This window comes from Salmo trutta, chromosome 21 (assembly GCF_901001165.1).
Source record: "Salmo trutta chromosome 21, fSalTru1.1, whole genome shotgun sequence".
NCBI lineage: Eukaryota > Metazoa > Chordata > Actinopteri > Salmoniformes > Salmonidae > Salmo > Salmo trutta.
In genome coordinates, this window is record NC_042977.1 from 38,267,363 (window position 1) to 38,284,715 (window position 17,353).

Here is a 17,353-nt window from a genome sequence, read left to right on the forward strand (position 1 = left end):
CTGTACTATAGGGATACTGTTAATATACTGTATGGATTGTCTATACCAGTTCAAAGCAAAACTTTCACATCACACCCAGTCAGCTCTCCTCATTATCAAATACTTAATTATCAAATACATACAAAAGGATGAAGAATGCACTAACTGCCTCTCAACTATTGCAGGAATTTGCCCTGCAAAAGATTCTTGGTGTTTCTTGATAACTGTAAACCTTGATTTGAAAAGTCATTTTATGATTCATGATTTTATTCAGATCCCATTAGCTGTTGAAGAAGCAGCAGCTACTCTTCCTGGGTCTACACAAAACATGAAATAATACTGAACACCAATAGACAAGAACAGCAACACAAATGTAAAAACTAAGAACACTACGACCAAACAACAATAAAACTAAAGTATCTAACGTTTCAGAATTAGATATTCCCATTGAGGCATCAGTGTGGCTTACATTACTTTGACAATGTAATAGCAGTAAATGTTATGTTTGTGTTTATCTACCTCCTAAACAACACACTGTAGCGACAGCCAGAGCTGGGTTTGAACCAGCGACCCTGTGGAAATACAGCTAGTGCACTACCACAAGTGCCATAAAGCTCCTGACATGTTGGTAAAGGGCCTTGGCTTATATGCATACAGGGATACTGTTATTACTAAGGCTACAGGATGTACATAAATAGCAGTGCAAGGCCATCTAGTGGCCATGTGGTTATCAAGTACAGAAAAATGCCCCCCCCCCCATGACTCAACACTAATGTGAAGTAAAGGAAATGGAGGGGTCCATATTGATAGTGTTGATATGGACAGGTGATGATATATTCATGGTGCGCTTTCAACTAACCTGTGTTTTCAGATAAAGGCAGATGAAGGAGAGGAAGCAACTTCAGACTATTGAGACACAGCCTAGCCTATACCCCACTTGCAGCTGCTGCTGTGGTCTGAAGATCATGATTTATATTTACAGTGGAGTCGGAGGTAAGCCTTAATGCGTGGTGGGCACACATAGACAGTGTAAATATACCCTCAGTCATCTCAGTCAGCCTTAATGGTTGTTTTGCTCGCCTGTGTGGGTGAGCACTGGCGCCGTCGGTAATTATGAAGTGTGTAAGGTGGAGTAGACTATTGGTATGTCTGCCGGGTTGTAGCAACATCACACAAAGACCCCCAGATGGCGCCATCACCTCTCACTGATCCGAAGGTGAGTGCGAGCAGAGAGCGAAACAAATATCCAAAAGCTTACAACATTCTTTGCAAGTGAAAAAGTTCTAACAGAAAAAACTCCAAAAGATATAAAACCTTTGTCATAATAATAGATTGTATAATAAGGGTATTGAATCATGATAACATGAAATGGTAATAAGGTGTACAAGGCGTCACAAGAAGTCACAGTCAAGGGGATTTTTCTTTGGCTTCTTGCCCACCCATCAGTCTCCTGGTTCACGTCACACCAGACCGTCTCATCCAGAGGAGCAGACACCTGAAGCTTCAGTCATTCCATGTCTTGAATACGAGAAGATGACACCACTCCAACATATCTAGGCTATGGAGTAGATACAGATAAACAGTTTATTTATTGACAACTCTCATAATAGCAGTGGGCTATTTGATCATACTTTGCCACGTGTAGGCAATCATTGGAGACTTAGACAGTGGATAATTACCTTGGAAAACTACTTTTAGAATAGAATGGAATAGAAATATTATCCTAAAAGACTCAATTTAGGCAGTTATTTGCAGGTGTGCATAGCGTTATGGTGCCATAACTGGAGTTTTACAGACTGCTAACACAGCTATGCAATCAACTCAGACTACCTCGATTCACTACGCCATGCACGAATCACAGGAATCTCAAATCTTACCGATTTCAAGGGCTACAGGATGCAACTTCTTCCCTAACCAACCAACCGGACACTGCTCAGATCAGCCGCACGGCCAGCTGAAGTTTGACTCTCATTCTTTTCTGGAATATAATGGGAATAACGGTCTCTACAGTCCCGGGATGTATGAGTTTGGGTTCCCCGCCTCTTACGGTTGTTACGGATCTTATATGGGCTCTTCACCTCACACCACGGACACAGGTGGGTAACATTATCACAGTATTTCACTATTTGTTGATTCGAATGTGGCTGTGCCCTTGATCATTGAATGCCACTATTTGTCTGCTCCTAAATATGGACCGAGGTAAAAGTAGTTTGATATTGGATATTTGGTGGATATTGTGTTTTATTTCATCAATAGCTATTGAACCAAGCGTGCCATGACTATGACAATTTTATTTTCTGAATCAGGGAAGGATAGACAAAAATCCACGGCTTTATACAAATAAAAAGCGGATTTTTCTCCATCCTCCCCTGATTCGGAATATATAATTTTCATAGTCATGGCACGCTTTGTGTATGAGCTATTGAAGACCCCCCCAAAAGAAAATAATAATAATTTGAACAAAAGAAAAAGCGGTGGATTTCTGTCCATCCTCCCTGATGAAGAATACACTGAGTGTACAAAACATTAGCAGCACCTGCTCTTTCCATGACACAGACTGACCAGATGAATCCAGGTGAAAACTATAATCCCTTATTGATGTCACTTGTTAAATCCACTTTAATCAGTGTAGATGAAGGGGAAGAGACAGGTTAAAGAAGGATTTTTAAGCCTTGAGACAATTGAGACAAGGATTGTGTATGTGTTCCATTCAGAAGGTGAATGGGCAAGACAAAAGATTGAAGTGCCTTTGAACAGGGTATGGTAGTAGGTGCCAGGTGCACCAGTTTGAGTGTGTCAAGAACTGCAACGCTACTGGGTTTTTCGTGCTCAACAGTTTCCTGTGTGTATCAAGAATGGTCCACCACCCAAAGGACATCCAGCCAACTTGACTCAAGTGTGGGAAGCATTGGAGTCAACATGGGCCAGCATCCCTATGGAACACTTTCTACACCTTGTAGTCCATTCCCTAACAAGTGAGGCTGGTCTGAGGGCAAAAGAGAGTGCCACATAATTTTCATAGTGATGGCATGCTTTGTGTAAGAGACATTGAAGATTGAAAGCCCCCCCCCAAAAAAAAAGAAAATCCCCATGGCATGCTTGGTCCAATAGCTATTGACGAGAGAAAACAGAATATCCACAGAATATCCAATATAAAACTAATTTTATCTTGGTTAAACGTGTATGTATCAATTATGTGCAGTTATGCAAATCCAGATGTGTAAGCAAACATGTAATCTCCTTTTATAACTAACCCATCATTTCCCTATCATTTGGTAATTTCTGTACTTTTCAGAAACATTGTGTTGGCTCTTTATGCCAGGTTTTGTTTTAATCATAGTACAGGATACATTGTGTTAATCAATGATAGTCCTACTATTAATGGTCATACACATTTTCTCAGAGAAAGAGGAGAAGGAGCCAGAAGTCCGAATGGTAAAGGGAAAACAAAAGAAAGTCCGGAAGCCCAGAACCATCTACTCCAGCCTGCAGCTGTGCGCGCTCCAGTGCAGATTCCGAACAAGGCAGTATCTGGCGCTACCTGAGCGTGCGGAGCTGGCCGCTTCACTGGGACTCACGCAGACACAGGTGCGCCATGTTCATTTTCTGACCATGATGGACTTCAATGATAATCATTTATGATTTAAAATAGTATTATTTTCATTATATGCTAAATGCATTTCATATGTACAGTAAGTGCATTGTATTGTATACAAGTGCTACACTTTCTGCCAAGAGGTCTGGAGTTGTAAGGCACTTGTCTGGAGGTAGCAGTGGGCTTGTATGACGGGAATTTCAAACACCACCCATACTTTCTCTCCCAGGTGAAGATTTGGTTCCAGAACCGTCGCTCAAAGTTGAAGAAGCTATGTAGAAACGGCCAGATGCCACCAGAACAGCCGGAGACTCCATGTGACTCCCCTAGGTCCAGCAGCTCTCCTCAGGCTACAACGGTGCACTGGGCCCCCCATGGGATTACCGAGACAGGAAGCTCAAGCAATGAGCAGAACTGTATCCCTCCAAGCACCCCATCCTTTTACAGTAACTACTCTTGGTACTCAGCAACAGACTCTGTGGCACTCTCCCAGCAGAGTCCAGTACTATATCAGCCACCGAATCCTTCAGTTGATGTGGGTACAATTTATTGATATACAGGACTAAAGAAACTGAAAACCTGCTAATGGGAAAATCTGTGTGTGGACTCTGCTTTCACCTGGCAGGAATATGAGCAATTTTTATTTAGCAGATAAACAGTTTATGACCAGTTTATTTCAATGAATTCCTGTGTGTTTGAGAATAACATTGATATTGAATATTGTGTAATAAATGTGCCATATTGTACGTATGACAAGAATGTGGCCTAAGGAACTTAAAAGGCATCGCTTCAACAGAATTAGTGGAAATAACTAGAGCACGGTATCTAATTGGTCTAGAGGAAAAACTAAATAAGTTACTAACAACGTAGAGCTGGAGGTTGATGTAATTAGAGACTATTAGTAGGGCTGAATACATCACGCATGCAGCCAAACAACGCAGCATCAATAACATCAAGTCATGACATAATCAGCCCAGAGGACGTATGATACTCTGCAAACCTTGCAGTCCTAACAACGTTAACACAAGATAATCTTATGATGCCGTCAGTCAGAGAGAAGAATGTGCTCCCCAGATTAGAATTCATTTGATTTCCTGAAACAAAGTGAAATGTGTTATAGCAACATTGCAATGACCACATATTGTTTCCTAATATTTTGTCAGACACAAAAGTGAAAGGTAAATTATGATATGCTAATGATTCAAAGACAGACACTGTTTCTAATTAAAAGTGAACTAAAGCTTTATTTAAATAATAAAAGGTATTTTCTACACAGAAGTCATACAAAATAATGCACTAGTGCAGTCTCATTTGAGTCAATATCAATGCCCAGTTTCCTAGCCTCTCTGTGGTGCTAACCCTGGGTCAGTTTGGTGTTTTACCTCTTCATAGATGTTGATGTGACTGGGGTGTGAACAGCTGATCTGAAAACAGGGATTAGACTCCTATTGGCGATGGCTCATCCTCCTTGGGTAGTTTGGTGAGAATATCCACACCGTCAGAGGTGATGACTACTGTGTGTTCAAACTGGGCTGACCTGAACACACACACACACACACACACACACGTTAAGCCGGGGTATCAGTGACACTGTGCTATAACCCTTTATGTCAGTCGTATTTAGGCTGTAAGTGGCCTACCTCTTGTCGTCTGCAGACACTGCTGTCCATTTGTCCTTCAGGATTCTGAACTCTGACGATCCTTCCATCAATATGGGCTCTGCATACACAGATTTAACGTTAAAGGGATACTTTGCGGTTTTGGCACAATGACTGGAAGTCTATGGGTATCTGCTAGCATGCTAGTAGATACCCATAGACTTCCAGTCATTGCGCTAACACTAGTTAGCATTGGCTCGAGAAACTACCTCTAACTTCCTTCATACTGGATGTAGAGACATAATAACTGTATTCATGAGTTCATCTGACTCTGGGGAAGTAGATAAAGGGCCTCATTGGGGCGGCAGGTAGCCTAGTGGTTAGAGTGTTGGACTTGTAACCGAAAGGTTGCAAGATCGAATCCCCGAGCTGACAAGGTAAAATCTGTCTTTCTGCCCCTGAACAAGGCAGTTAACCCACTGTTCCTAGGCCCTCATTGAAAATAAGAATGTGTCCTTAACTGACTTGCCTAGTTAAATAAATAAAGGTGAAATAAGGCAAAATCCTGAAGTATCCCTTTAACACACCTGCAGCTAGATACACACACTCCTATTCATCATAAGATGCAAAATTCATCAGACTGACTTTGTGTCTGTATTTTGAAAGTTATATATCTTCAAACTTGACTGCTGACATGCTAAACATTTTGGGCTATATCAACATTGGACTAATGAAACAAATACCCAAAACATTGTTTTAGGGTGGAGTTTTCCTTTAACATACACATACACTGACAGACATAGGACATGTAACTGACCTATAGTGAAAGTCATCCCTTCATCCATGGTCATATCATTGGCATTAGCTGTCAGATAAATGAGAAAGTGATATTTAGGTCCAATATACTGTAGGTAGGGTTGCAAAATTCCTGGAACTTTCAATAAATTCCCCAGTTTTGCAGAAATCCGGGATGGAGGAGTCTGGGTTTCCTGCTTATTCCTACAACTGGGATTTCAGGAAAACCAGAGGAAAACCATTAAAAGTTCCTGTAATTTTGCAACCCTAACTCTAGGTAATGGTGAATGAGTGGACCATATAAAACTGTAGGATTGCTGTGAGATACCAACTCTTACCATGGTGCCAGATCTCAGGATGGCAATGGAAGTAGGAGCCTATGCCATGCCCAATGAAGTAGGGACACACATGGAAACCATTGGAATGAGCTATTTCACTGTAGGAGGAAGAGAGGGCCAGTAGATTATACAAAACAACAAAGGGGTTGTGTGTGTGTGTGTGTGTGTGTGTGTGTGTGTGGTGTGTACCTGATAGTGTTACCTATAACACACAGTGGAGCCCCAGGTTTACAGGCAGCAATGGCCTCATCTCTACACTTCCTGGCTGTCTTCACTAGCTTTCGCCCCACCTCGTCCACACAGCCAATCAGGAACGTCTCTGAAGTGTCACCATGGTAACCCTCCAGATAGACCTGATGAAGGGATTGGGGGGGTAAGGAATGTGGAACGGTGGATCGTGCCCGTGTGTGAAGGGGGGTAAAACTCACAGTCACATCAACGTTGATAATGTCTCCATCTTGCAGTTGCCGGGTGTCAGGTATGCCATGGCAGACCACATTATTGACAGAGGTGCAGACTGATTTGGGGAACCCCCCATATCTCAGGGGGGAGGGGTACGCGTTGTGACGAATCGTCTCCTGGTGGACGATGAAATCTATCTCGTCTGTCATCATGCCAATCTGGGGGTCAGAGGTAAAAGCTATGACGTTATTAACTTGGAATGTCAGCAAACAGACAGACACACTCTCTTACTCTCTATAACACACACACACACACACACACACACACACACACACACACACCTTGAGACTGCGTCCTGCCAGCAGCAGTATCTGTCTGGCTAGCTGGCAGGCTCTGGTCAGGCCCTGGATCTGCTCCTGGTCTTTGATCTCTATGTAGTCTGGCCAGTCTGGGACCTGACCACTGTTCACATAGTCAGGCCTCAGGATGTGCTACAGACAGACAAAGAAAGAGAGTGAGAGACAGAAAGGGAGAGCGAGGGAGAAAGAGAGAGGAAGAGAGAGAAGGAGGGGGAAGAGTGAGATGGAGAAAGGGGGAGGGATGAGGGCAGAGGACAGTCATTTTATTGTATCACAAGGGCCGTGTTTGAGAGCATCAAAACTGTGATATATCATGGGTAAATTGTGATTGACTGACTGATCTACAAATCATATTGAGTAGTTATTCATAAAGCAAAGTGATTTGTAGATCAGTCAGTCTCGACTCGCCTTTCAAGTCAGCTGCAATGTTGAACGCGCCCAATGTATGAGGTAAGTGATCCATTGTAACTTGGGCAGTGACTGGCAGAGCGAGATATGTGATGCATTGTGGGATATTGAGTACATACTGTACCTACCTTGGGCACTGGGTAGGCTGGTCTGACGACAGCCGGTCTGACTATACTGTGAGAGCTCTTCCACTTCCTCCAGAAGAACTGCCGGTGCTGCTGGGATTGGACACCCCAGGGTGAGCCACACCCCCACAGACCACACACCCTCTGGAGGAAACCCCCCAATCCTGGAAAGAGCCAGACACACATACAGATAATCAGACTAAAAAGGAAACGAAACACCTAAATTGCCAATATGAAAGTTGCTAAACAGTATATAACTTTTTTTTTACTTTAAACCCACTCACACTCATAAAAACACACACAGCTCTCCTCTAGTACATGACCACCTAATAGTACTGCTTGTGGGTCTTTGTGGAGTATTCCAGTGGTACACTCCCACCAATTACAGAGCGAAGATAATGTTATTAGCCAATAAGGTTTAATGTAGTCAAAATATAACTATGACACACCAGACATTTATATGGCTCTGGACTACAGACAGTCATTCCATTATAGACTCTCTGAGAGGGTTCTAATAGAAAGTAATATCTTTAAATATTAACTCATCCACTCATGGTCTGCCTGCAGCTTAACTAATTGATCAGTCACATGTGAAAATCAGGTGACTTTGACACTGATTGATTTGACTCAATACGACATGTAAAGGCCTATATTAATCAACTCAAAGCAAATTGAGACAACATTTGCACATGTCAGCTTTGCCCAGAAACTAATCTAAGGATAGTACATCTGTTTTCCACCCTAATGGCAAAGGTTAGGATTGGGGGAAGAGTACTAATCCTAGAGCTTTCGTCATGGGCCACTTCTACAAGGTGCAGACACAACAGGCGCCCCACGTTTACTTACATCCGCCAAAGACAGCACCCACCTGACAGGCCGTCAATCCTGCCAATCCCATAGGTCTAAAGTCTATCCAAATGAGACATGTCGTTTTATTTCAATTACACAACTGCCAGTATAAATTACAGCTGTCAACCTCACGTTATGAAATAGGCGCCCTCTGATCAGTGTAATAGTGCTTCTCAGAGGTTGTCATCTTTTTATTTGAATTTCTATTAGAAGCATTGTTTTCATATCGCTCATTCGCCATCTTTGGATCAACATATGTTGGTGGTTATCTGATTATTAACTTATTCGCGAATTCTTACCTGCTCTTGATAGAAGTTTAGCACCACTGGGCGCCGCCATATTGTTTGTAGTGGAGGATCACATTACTTTACGTCATGGATTGCATTTGCATAGATTCACTCAGGGCCATAAAATGATGTTCAAGACAAGTACACACACACATTTTCTTTGGGAAATGTCATTTTTTCAGTCCATCTCCCAGTCGAATGTATTGACCAATCAAATATTGAATGTCTTACGAAAGAAATACGAGCTAGTCCTTCTTCTTCTTCTTCGAGGAGGTTTAATGGCGGTTGGCATCCAACATTAGTAGCATTACCGCCACCTACTGGACTGGAGTAAAAGCCCCTTATGCCTTGCTTGAATTTTAAATGTTTTTAAAGAAATAAAACAAATACCCTACCATCTAATACTACACTCACAAAAAACTTCAGGCCTAAATCTCGCACACACGAATACCTCAAATACCTCTTTGCAGCTGCCACCACAACCTCTCTTTTCTGTGACTTACGTTCCATCCCTGCAGTACAGTTGATAACCATTACTATAAATGTCAAAAATCCAATCTTACTGAAACATATATCACTTGTTGGTTTATCCCTCTGTACTGGTACAGATATATTACTCCTCTCAGTATCCCTCCCTCTTGACCCATCTTCCTCTACTTTCTTCACTGCCTCAGCATATGACAACTTCTGCACTACTCTAACCGTGGAAACCTCAACCTGCCTCTATCGCACGGGATATTTCTGATCCCCTGCCCCATGGGCAATACCACTACTTTCCCCAATGCTACAAATTCCTTTGTCTCATGACTTTCTGCACACTTCTCACACCTAGGAACCTCCCTCCTACATACTGCTGCCACATGCCCATAAGCGTGACACCTGTAACAACGTAATGTATTCGGCACAAAGCTCATACAGGATAACTTATATATCCTAACATCACTTTGTTGGGCAAAGACTCAACATCAAAACTCAAAAGAACAGACAATGACTCTTCGGTTTTCACCCGCCCTGAAACCACAAATGAATCAGCCAGAAGGCAAGGGTCCATTTTTTTCTAAAACTTCACTCCTACTGTCAGAGACTCATCTTTATCCTGACCCTCGGTGCAAGCCTCAGGCTCCAAGAACTTCACCACACCTACCACCTCCGATACTTCGCCCTCATTCACTTCCATTTCTGCTCCTGTCTTAAACTCACTCTGCTTACACTTTCTACCATTCTTCTTTAACAAACCATCTCCCTTTTTTCCGCCATTTTTAATCAACTCAAGCTCATCCCCTTCCTCTCTCTCTCTCTTAGACCTCCTCTGCCTCTCTTTTTTCCTCCACTCCTCCGTATTCCAAGTATAAGTCTCCTTACAATAATACTGCATTTCTCCTGACATACTTCTTGTTCTTGCCTTGTCAAGGGACGCTATTTAACCGGCTGTCACAATCTCCGTCCAATCAGCACGAACCCCTCGGGATGTAGCGCTCAACAGTGCATCCCACTTGTAAAGCCTACAATCTATTCCAGAGGCTCATCAGCTTTTTATAGAGCGCAAAAGCACATTCCTTCGCTTACGGCCATACCAGCCTGAATACGCCCAATCTCGTCCGATGTCAGAAGCTTAACAGGGTCGGGCCTGGTAAATACTTGGATTGGAGACTGCCTGGGAATTCCAGGTGCTGTAAGGTTTTTGTCCAGTAGGGTGTACTGGTATCTGGTATTATAAAGGAGCAACTGATGAGCCTTTTATTCATAACAGTAAAAATATGATGATGTTGGTCTGTCTTGCTGATGTCAAAACCAAAAATGATTGGTAATTTAGGCTATAATTACCAGTGAGGATATCAATTTAGGGGTCAAACAGCAGAATCAACACCTCAGTATCAGGTCACCATGTGAGTGAAGAGGTTGGTGACTACCAATAGCAGGCCTACTTGTCACATATTGCTTTATCCTCTTTAGTGAGTTAGCAAAAGTCACCAACAAGCATTTTCTTTTTAAATGTTGTTTGTTGGGATGATATAGCCTACACATAAATCACATTTTCCCTAACATTTGACAGATAAAAATAAAAACTGTTCAGTTAAACAATAATTTTCACCCTTTATCATCATTCAGATAAATAAGATCCATTAAACTAACCCCCAAGGGCTTTCAACCACTATTAGACTACTACTACACAGGATCTTGGTCAGTATAGGGCTACAGAGGACAGTATTTCCCTCTATAGCAGTCAGCACAATCATTAGTTACAATTTGTAACACATAGACAAGACCAACTAGAAGTGTACAATGAGAATGTGGGCCAACAACCCTGTTCTTCTCACTTACAGACACCTCGACAAGGTTAGAAAGACACCACAAGTTCTACTGACATTATCTTTTTTTTCTACTGGCAATAACTCATGTCAAATATTGGCCTCGCCTTCCAAAATCCTGTTTATTTTACTTACCTCCCCAGGCTTAGGAACTACTGAGAAAAGCTTTGGTTTCTGAGGATAGTCAAACATTAAACTGCATGCTGTGTAGCAGAAAACAATTTGTAAAGTGATCAACCAAAGAAAAAGCATCTCAGCTGTGCTCTTTTTGGATGTGTGTGTGTGTGTGTGTGTGTGTGTGTGTGTGTGTGTGTGTGTGTGTGTGTGTGTGTGTGTGTGTGTGTGTGTGTGTGTGTGTGTGTGTGTGTGTGTGTGTGTGTGTGTGTGTGTGTGTGTGTGTGTGTGATTGACTGTTTGACCTTACAAACATTGCCTGAAGACCATTATCAACAATACTCTGGATGTTTGTCAGCAGGAAACCTGTATAGCCTCCTATTCTACAGTCTCTGCCAAGAGGTCTAGATCTAGAACTTTATGGCACAGGAGAGAGAGAGAGAGAGAGAGAGAGAGAGAGAGAGAGAGAGAGAGAGAGAGAGAGAGAGAGAGAGAGAGAGAAGGGCGGTAGCTACATATGAGGACATCGGGATCTCAACTTACTGTTGAGAGTTATAACAGTAGAATACACAAGGTGCAATTTTGGACTTGGTTGTGCATCAACAGCTTTCCACTTATTACATGTCACTCACTGACGGTCACTCAGTTAGCCCATGTCAGTAGTTAGTCTAGCCAGCTATCTAAACTTATAGTAATCATGTTTGAATTACCGACTGGGCATGCATGGCACATGCAGGAAATTCACTTTAAAACTCCCCCCCAAAAAATGTCTGCTAACAGATCACTAAACTCAGACCCTAGCTATGGCCTTGAGAGAGAGAGATGGACTCAAATGGGAAATATATACAAGAAAATATACTTTTTCCAAACACATAGTGTAGAAACTCTAGTGTCCAAATAACCAGCGTGTCCTAGAGCTTTTGTCTGAGGACCAACTAGGGTCACCCAGCCACATAATAATTCACATAGGCACAAACAACTTCAGAATACAGCAGGAAAGGGGGGCCACAGCACTCAAGGGAGTGATTGAAAAAGCTTCTTCTACTTTCCCCAACGCACAAGTGGTTATCTCCACCCTGCTACCACGAAAATACTTCCACCCTGCTACCATACAGCGGGTAAACGCAAGTATTTCCTGTGACCGTGCCTCAAAACCAAATGTTTTCCTGGCCCACCACCCCATCCTGGACTTGAACAGCCTCTATTACCAGGTCCACCTATACAAGGCAGCAGTGCCCACCTTCGCCAGGACTCTAAAGGACATCGCCCTCAACCACAGCCCCAACACCTCACACAGGAGCAACAGATCAATAGATACCCCGCCCAGACCAGCGAGACACTGTCCCAGACCAGCGAGACACTTTCCCAGACCAGTGAGACACTGTCCCAGACCAGTGAGACACTGTCCCAGACCAGCGAGACACTCTCCCAGACCAGTGGGACACTCTCCCAGACCTGCGAGACACTCTCCCAGACCTGCGAGACACTGTCCTAGACCAGTGAGACACAGTCCCAGACCAGCGAGACACTGTCCCAGACCAGTGAGACACTCTCCCAGACCAGTGAGACACTGTCCCAGACCTGCGAGACACTGTCCCAGACCAGCGAGACACTCTCCCAGACCAGCGAGACATTCTCCCAGACCAGCGAGACACTGTCCCAGACCTGCGAGACACTGTCCCAGACCAGCGAGACACTGTCCCAGACCAGCGAGACACTCTCCCAGACCAGCGAGACACTCTCCCAGACCAGCGAGACACTCTCCCAGACCAGCGAGACACTGTCCCAGACCTGCGAGACACTGTCCCAGACCAGCGAGACACTGTCCCAGACCAGCGAGACACTGTCCCAGACCAGCGAGACACTGTCCCAGACCTGCGAGACACTCTCCCAGACCAGCGAGACACTGTCCCAGACCAGCGAGACACTGTCCCAGATCAGCGAGACACTCTCCCAGACCTGCGAGACACTCTCCCAGACCAGCGAGACACTGTCCCAGACCAGTGAGACACTGTCCCAGACCAGCGAGACACTGTCCCAGACCAGCGAGACACTGTCCCAGATCAGCGAGACACTCTCCCAGACCTGCGAGACACTCTCCCAGACCAGCGAGACACTGTCCCAGACCTGCGGGACCCCCCCTAAGACCTACACATAGAGGACCAACGCCGAGAGGACCTACAGTACCAGTCAAAAGTTCGGACACAAAGTTTGGACAAAAACAAGGGGTTTTCTTTATTTTTACTATTTTCTACATTGTCGAATAATAGTGAAGACATCAAAATTATGAAATAACACATATGGAATCATGTAGTAACCCAAAAAGTGTTAAACAAATCAAAATGTATTTTATATTTCATATTCTTTAAAGTAGCCAATCTTTGCCTTGATGACAGCTTTGCACACTCTTAGAATTCTCTCAACCAGCTTCATGAGGAAGCTCCTGGAATGCATTTCAATTAACAGGTGTGCCTTGTTAAAATAATAATTTCCTTCTTAATCCGTTTGAGCCAATCAGTTATGTTGTGACAAGGTAGGGGTGGTATACAGAAGATAGCCCTATTTGGTAAAAGATCAAGTCCATTTTATGGCAAGAACAGCTCATATAAGCAAAGAGAAAACAACAGTTGATCAATACTTTAAGATATAAAGGTCAGTCAATACAGAACATTTCAAGAACTTTTCAAGTTTCTTCAAGTGCAGTCTCAAAAACCATCAAGTGCTGTGATGAAACTGTCTCTCATGCGGAGCGCCACAGGAAAGGATGACCCAGAGTTACCTCTGCTGCAGAGTATACGTTCATTAGAGTTAACTCCACCTCAGATTGCAGCGCAAATAAATGTTTCACAGAGTTCAAGTAACTGACCCATCTCAATATCAACTGTTCAGAGGAGACTGCATGAATCAGGCCTTCATGGTCGATTTGCTGCAAAGAAACCACTACTAAAGGACACCAAGAAGAAGAAGAGACTTGCTTGGGCCAAGAAACACGAACAATGGACATTAGACCGGTGGAAATTAGTTCTTTAGTCTGATGAGTCCAATTTTGAGATTTTTGTTTCCAACAGCAGCGGTCTTTGTGAGATGCAGAGTAGGTGAGCGGATGATCTCCGCATGTATGGTTCCCACCGTGAAGCATGGAAGAGGAGGTGTGATGGTGCTTTGCTGGTGACACTGTCTGTGATTTATTTAGAATTCAAGGCACACTTAACCAGCATGGCTACCACAGCATTCTGCATCGATATGCCATCCCATCTGGTTTGCGCTTAGTGGGACTATCATTTGTTCAACAGGACAGTGGCCCAACACACCACCAGGATGTGTAAGGGCTATTTGACCAAGAAGGAGAGGGATGGAGTGCTGCATCAGATGACCTGGTCTCCACAATCACCCGACCTCAACCCAATTGAGATGGTTTGGAATGAGTTGGACTGCAAACTGATGGAAAAGCAGCCAACAAGTGCTCAGCATATGTGGGAACTCCTTCAAGACTGTTGGAAAAGCATTCCAGGTGAAGCTGGTTGAGAGAATGTCAAGAGTGTGCAAAGCTGTCATCAAGGCAAAGGGTGGCTACTTTGAAGAATCTCAAATATAAAGTATTACATTTGTTTAACACTTTTTTGGTTACTACATGATTCCATATGTGTTATTGCATACAGTAGTTTTGATGTCTTCACTATTATTCTACAATGTAGAAAATAGTAAAAATAAAGAAAAACTCTTGAATGAGTAGGTGTGTCCAAACTTTTGACTGGTACTGTACATCCAGACCACAGCACCACCAGCCACATCCACACGTCCACCCCAAACAATCAATACCCCCACCCAAAGCAACCATGCCCACACCCCATATAGGCCCCCACAGGTCAGACCTATGCCCCTCCTGCCCACCCCATGCCGCCCACTCCTGCAAAGAGGGCCTCAACATGAAAGTCATACATACGGCCAGGCCGTGAGCAGGTAAACAGGCCCAAACCCCACTCTTACACTAGCCCAAGCCAATGGCATGTACCAGATGCTCAGCAGGCTCTGCTCACACTTACTAGTCTGAGGCCAAACCACACAAAAACAACACTAGACACAATGGAACACATAGCTTTCACAATTTCATCCTTGAATATACAATGTCTGAGGTCAACTGCCTTCGGGCTAAAGAGCAGAAACCCAGACTTCATCAAATAAATTGGATATACAGACATTGTCATCCTAAAAGAAACATGGTATAAATGAGATGGACCCACTGGTTGCCCTCTAGGTTACAGAGAGCTGGTAGTCCCATCCACCAAACTACCAGGTGTGAAACAGGGAAGCGACTCAGGGGGTATGCTAATTTGATATAGAGCAGACCTAATCTACTCTATTAAATTAGTCAAAACAGGAATATTTTACATCTGGCTAGAAATTAATAAGGTAATTATCTCAATAGAGAAAAATGTCCTCATGTGTGCTACCTATATCCCCCAATAGAATCCCCATACTTTAACGATGACAGCTTATCCATCCTAGAGGGGGATATCAACCATTTCCAGGCCCAGGAACATGTACTAGTCTGTGGCGAACTAAATGCCAGAACTGGACAAGAACCTGACACACTCAGCACACATGGGGTAAACACCTACCTGGAGGTGACAGCATTCCCTCTCCCATGTGCCCCACTAGACACAACTACGACAACATAACCAACAAAAAAGGGTCACAACTCCTGCAGCTCTGTCAGACGCGGGGTATGTACACAGTCAATGGTAGACTTCGAGGGGACTCCTACGGTAGGCACACCTATAGCTCATCTCTTGGCAGTAGTACTGTAGACTACTTTATCACTGACCTCAACCCAGAGTCTCTTAGAGCGTTCACAGTCAGTCCACTGACAGCCCTATCAGATCACAGCAAAATCACACTACTTGAACAGAACTGAGCTTAATCATGAGGCATCAAAGCCAAACGAACTGAATAATATTAAGAAATGCTATAGATGGAAGGAAAGTAGTATAGAAATCTACCAAAAACATTTAGGCAACAACAAATTCAATCCCTTCTAGACAATATCTTGGACAAGTGAAGGTGTAATAGTGAAGGTGTAAACTTGACAGTTGTCAGAAGGTGGGTGTAGCTGGTGCATGAAGTCAGGCGCAGGAGACCAGAATGAGTGAGTAACGTACTTTACTCAAAATAAAGGCACAAGGTAACGATACACTTGACCAACAATAACCGGTAATCAATTACGCACGGGTGAAAACAGCACCCGTCGAAAACCAGCCATAACGTACCAAATGAACATAGAAACAATCACGCACAAAAACATGGGGGAAACAGAGGGTTAAATACATGAACATGTAATTGGGGAATGAAACCAGGTGTGTAGAAAACAAAGACAAAACAAATGGAAAATGAAAGGTGGATCGGCGATGGCTAGAAGACCGGTGACGTCGACCGCCGAACACCGCCCGAACAAGGAGAGGGACCGACTTCAGCGGAAGTCGAGACAACAGTAGAAAATCTTAACAGTATATTTGACCTCTCAACTTACCTATCAAATCTAAAAATGTCAAGCAGACAACCTAAGAAAATAAACAACACTGACAAATGGTTTGATGAAGAATGCAAAAACCTAAGAAAGAAATTTAAAAACCTATCCACCCAAAAAACATAGAGACCGAGAAAACCTGAGCCTACGCCTTCACTATGGTGAATCACTAAAACAATACAGAAATACCCTACGGAAAAAGATGGAACACCATGTCAGAAATCAGCTCAATGTAACTGAAGAACCCATAGAATCTAACCACTTCTGGGAAAATGTGAAAACTCTAAACAAACAACAACATGAAGAGTTATCTATCCAAAATGCAGATGTATGGATTAACCACTTCTCCAATCTTTTTGGTTCTATAACAAAGAACAAACAGCAAAAACATATAAATGATCAAATACAAATCTTCGAATCAACTATTAAAGACCACCAGAACATACTGGATTCTCCAATTACACTGAATGAACTACAGGACAAAATACAAACCCTCCAACCCAAAAAGGCCTGTGGGGTTGATGGTATCCTAAATGAAATTATAAAATATACAGACCACAAATTCCAATTGGCTATACGTAAACTCTTTAACATCATCCTCAGCTCTGGCATATTCTCCAATATTTCGAACCAAGGACTGATCACCCAAATCCACAAAAGTGGAGACAAAT

At 43.2% G+C, this 17,353-nt stretch overlaps 2 protein-coding genes and 1 pseudogene across 4 annotated transcripts; 2 read left to right on the forward strand and 1 right to left on the reverse strand.

The window, feature by feature from the left end:
* Positions 1 to 228: 228 nt before the first annotated feature.
* On the reverse strand, positions 229 to 8,988 carry metap1d (methionyl aminopeptidase type 1D (mitochondrial)). 3 transcript variants are annotated; one of them, XR_003868438.1, is made up of 10 exons: positions 8,748 to 8,988; positions 7,603 to 7,763; positions 7,049 to 7,198; positions 6,734 to 6,925; positions 6,495 to 6,658; positions 6,306 to 6,403; positions 5,990 to 6,037; positions 5,215 to 5,293; positions 4,957 to 5,111; positions 229 to 1,537 (listed from the first exon to the last, which is right to left on the reverse strand). XR_003868438.1 is itself a non-coding variant. In XM_029705568.1 (9 exons), exons 1-9 carry the CDS (start codon positions 8,785 to 8,787, stop codon positions 5,012 to 5,014), a joined length of 1,032 nt encoding a protein of 343 aa, XP_029561428.1. In that variant the 5' UTR covers positions 8,788 to 8,988; the 3' UTR covers positions 4,798 to 5,011. The 3 variants fall into 3 exon arrangements, 1 of the variants encoding a protein (XP_029561428.1); XR_003868437.1 differs by lacking the exon at positions 229 to 1,537 and adding an exon at positions 4,199 to 4,668; XM_029705568.1 differs by lacking the exon at positions 229 to 1,537 and having other exon boundaries at positions 4,798 to 5,111.
* LOC115157375 (homeobox protein Dlx2b-like) lies at positions 1,522 to 4,354 on the forward strand. Its single transcript, XM_029705569.1, has 3 exons — positions 1,522 to 2,075; positions 3,383 to 3,567; positions 3,804 to 4,354. Exons 1-3 carry the CDS (start codon positions 1,790 to 1,792, stop codon positions 4,125 to 4,127), a joined length of 795 nt encoding a protein of 264 aa, XP_029561429.1. The 5' UTR covers positions 1,522 to 1,789; the 3' UTR covers positions 4,128 to 4,354.
* Positions 8,989 to 10,295: 1,307 nt separating the features above from the next.
* LOC115157799 (uncharacterized) lies at positions 10,296 to 10,414 on the forward strand (annotated as a pseudogene).
* The last annotated feature ends 6,939 nt before the right edge of the window (positions 10,415 to 17,353 follow it).